Source organism: Frankliniella occidentalis, unplaced genomic scaffold (assembly GCF_000697945.3).
Source record: "Frankliniella occidentalis isolate FOCC.00 unplaced genomic scaffold, Focc_3.1 Scaffold22, whole genome shotgun sequence".
Classification (NCBI taxonomy): domain Eukaryota; kingdom Metazoa; phylum Arthropoda; class Insecta; order Thysanoptera; family Thripidae; genus Frankliniella; species Frankliniella occidentalis.
The window spans coordinates 1,545,821-1,549,003 of record NW_026267152.1 but is presented as its reverse complement, the minus strand read 5'-3'; the positions used below and the strand labels follow the sequence as shown (position 1 = coordinate 1,549,003).

Genomic DNA, 3,183 nt, shown 5'->3' with positions numbered 1-3,183 from the left:
AGTGTAGGCATTAACTGATATCAGAGACACAAGGTGCTTGCAGCACAACTCAGAAGGAATGTAGCTTAAGAATTATTTAATGACTTTAAAAAAATAGTTAGATATTTGATGTGACTACAAAAATATGATAGATTGAAGTCTCTCACTAAATTTACATTTTCCAAATGGAGTTGAAAAGGCAAAATATGTCTTTTGTTTCAGATTTGAAGTATTATTGATGACATATGAGATAACATTGTTTTGATACAATTGCAAATCTTGGTTATTCAACAATCTGGCTACAAAAGTTCATCTCTGGTTATGAATCCTGATTCCTTGGAGGTCGAACATCACTGTTTCTCTTGATGCAGCCTACTAACCATCGAATCCCTTCATCAACTCCTTCCCTAAATTAAAGAAAAAACAATCATTCTATAATCCTGAGCACAACCTTTAATGATGAAAAAAATATTTGTTGATTGAGGTACAAACCCTGTAAGAGCTGAAATAGGCATAACCATGCAGTCTCTTCTTCCAATCAAATGTGCGTTTTGATTAAAAATTGGTTTTACTTCTCGCACTCCCATGCAGTCTGTGACATCTTGTTTATTAGCCAGTACTAAAAGTGGTACACCCTGTAGACTCTGGCTACTAATCATTTTGTCTACAAATAAATTTGAAAAAAAAGTTGACAACTCAGCTACACAGTAAGATATTGACATTGAGGAGCTCTCTATTTCAGCCTACAGAAAACTTACCAAAGGTCTCTTTAGATTCAGATATTCTATCTCGATCTGACGAATCCACTATATATATAACAGCATGTGACTCTGCATAGTACTGCAAAATTTAAAAAAATGTTTTAATTTTTAAAACAGGAGCGGGGCACTACAGAAATGATATACAGGATAAAAAAGTAACTACAATAAAGAACTTCAAAAAATTTCATCGAAAATCGTATCCACAGGACTGTTGACCAGCTGTAGTTGTTCAAACCACAATGTAATGTGATCCTGCACAACAAGCCTAACTTTGCATCACATACAGTGAAAGCAAACAGGAAAGTCTAGCAGTATATACCTTGTCCCATAAGGATTGGAGTTCTTGCTGGCCACCAAGATCCCAGAAATTGAGAGCAATACCTCCAACAACAACTCGTCCAATATTGAGACCAACAGTACTCGTTATTTTACTAGGATTCATGCCTTGGTACTGACAAAGTAGTTGTGTTTTCGCTGACTCCAAATACGTCTGAAGAAAGGTAATTCAAATAAAATAACAAATTGTCCAAAAGTAATGTTAAAAACAGATATCTGAAATAATACACTTCAATCAGAAGGTTAAACATTACTCACTGTTTTACCAGCATTGTCTAGTCCTAATATCAACACGCAGTATTCATCCTTCTGTACCAAGTACTTGTAAAGTCCATAGAACAGAGTGTACATGTCGGCATGGGCAGGGCAAAACAAATATCAGAATCTATCGCAGTCCGCATTGATACAAACAAATCATAACCTCCACGTCGTGTCCTGTCAGTTGACAGCAGAAGAGATTTCTCATAGTCCACCACTACACTTCTCATGTTCTGTCGCGGGGGGTATAGCTGAAAAACGCCCACTACCCCACGTCCCTATTTGAGGTGCCAGGTGCCTTCATAATACTACCTGTACCACCCTAGGGTGGTCCACAGGCCCCTTCCTTCCTTCCGTTTTTTTTTTTTTTTTTTTTGCTTATACTGTACTGCAGTCTTTTGACATGTTGTTCCCAGTACTTCAAAACGCACAAATAGGCATATTTTGTGGGAACAAAAACATTTCTTCACACTTACAATTTGTTTTAACAGTCAGCGATGGAATGGATCGTCCCCTGGAGCACCGTGGTTTAGAGGGTAGCGCACACACGCACGACGTAGAAGGTCGGCGGACCAAGTCTCCGTCGATCTGAAATTTTTCTCAGGCTACCAAATTTCAAATCGACCCCAACAACCCGCCATTTCACCACGACCCCCTCGTGGAGTTCCGACGGCGTAGTGGTTACCGTCCTGGTGGCACTGCATCGAAGGTGGCATAAGACTCGGCTCTGGGCCGGGGTTCGACTCACGGCGAAAGCGGGCGGTGGGAGTTCCCTGGTGCCTGGCACCTTGCTGTGGTGGCGGGTGCACTAATAAGACCTAGAATCTGGCTGTAAAGGAGCTCCATGACCTGCGGTAGGTCAGTGCATCAAAGGGAGACGATACCGCGACGATCCTCTCGCGGCCTCCCCTCTCGCCTCGCTCAAATTGGTCAAATAAACTAAATTCCTCATGAAAACGAAACAAAAATGTATTTACAGTATGCTGCGAGCACCAGAGGTGTACAGGTGATAACGGGTACCGTGGGGGCCGCGTCGGCACCTGTGGAGTGGTTGCAGCAGCCGCGCTCGCCCGGCGGCTGGCGGCTACCCTCTCTCTGGCAACGGCGAAACATGATTCTGGCTGTATCCGGGCCGCGTCGTCAGGGGCTTGGGCGTCGGCACGGACCGCTCGGGCGTCGCCATGCGCGCCGGCAAGGTGGATCGCAGCCGCGGGACGGCACCCTGCTCCTGCTCGCCTCGCGCCGCGTCGCGCCGCCGGTTCAGGACGCGGGGCCTGGCGGGGCGGGGGGCGGCGGGGCGTGGCGGGACGGCGCGGCGTGGCCGAGCCTTGCAGCCTGAGCCATGAGGGTGGCGGCGGTGTGCAGCATGGGCCTGCTGCTCGGCCTGCTGCTCGGCGGCCACGCGGCCGGACACGAGGGCCTGGCGCCCGGCCCAGCCGACGACCTGGACGACGAGCCGACGCCCGCGCACTCCCGGAGCAGGGTCAGGACCACCGTCGCCGTGCCGACGGCCGGTAAGTGAGGTGAGGGGGCGGTATGCGACGGCGGCAGCGCAACGCCGACCAGCTCGAGAGAGTCGTGTGCCTGTTTTTCCGGGGTGGCTGCAGTTGAGACTTGAGTGGTGACGGTAGTGACCGACTGGGCCCTCACTCTTGGGGTAATAACAAAGGGAGGGCTAGGCGGTAGAGGCACACATCACGGATTGGCCTCGACTGTAGCACAGAGTGGACGAAGATGGACGAAGTGGGCGAAGTGGACGAAGTGAAGAAGTGTCCCGCCCTGCCGTTGTTGTAGTTTTCCCCCGTCCGACTGGGACTCTTCCCCCCGCCGCTGCAGTATACCCCGAGTG

General features: G+C 48.6%; 1 protein-coding gene across 1 annotated transcript; it reads right to left on the bottom strand.

The window, feature by feature from the left end:
- Positions 1–61: 61 nt before the first annotated feature.
- LOC113218273 (ADP-ribosylation factor-related protein 1) lies at positions 62–1,672 on the bottom strand. The gene is made up of 5 exons (XM_026438546.2): positions 1,335–1,672; positions 1,060–1,230; positions 738–819; positions 472–643; positions 62–386 (listed from the first exon to the last, which is right to left on the bottom strand). The coding sequence occupies exons 1-5, from the start codon at positions 1,425–1,427 to the stop codon at positions 299–301; spliced, it is 606 nt and encodes a 201-aa protein (XP_026294331.1). The 5' UTR covers positions 1,428–1,672; the 3' UTR covers positions 62–298.
- Between the last annotated feature and the right edge of the window lie 1,511 nt (positions 1,673–3,183).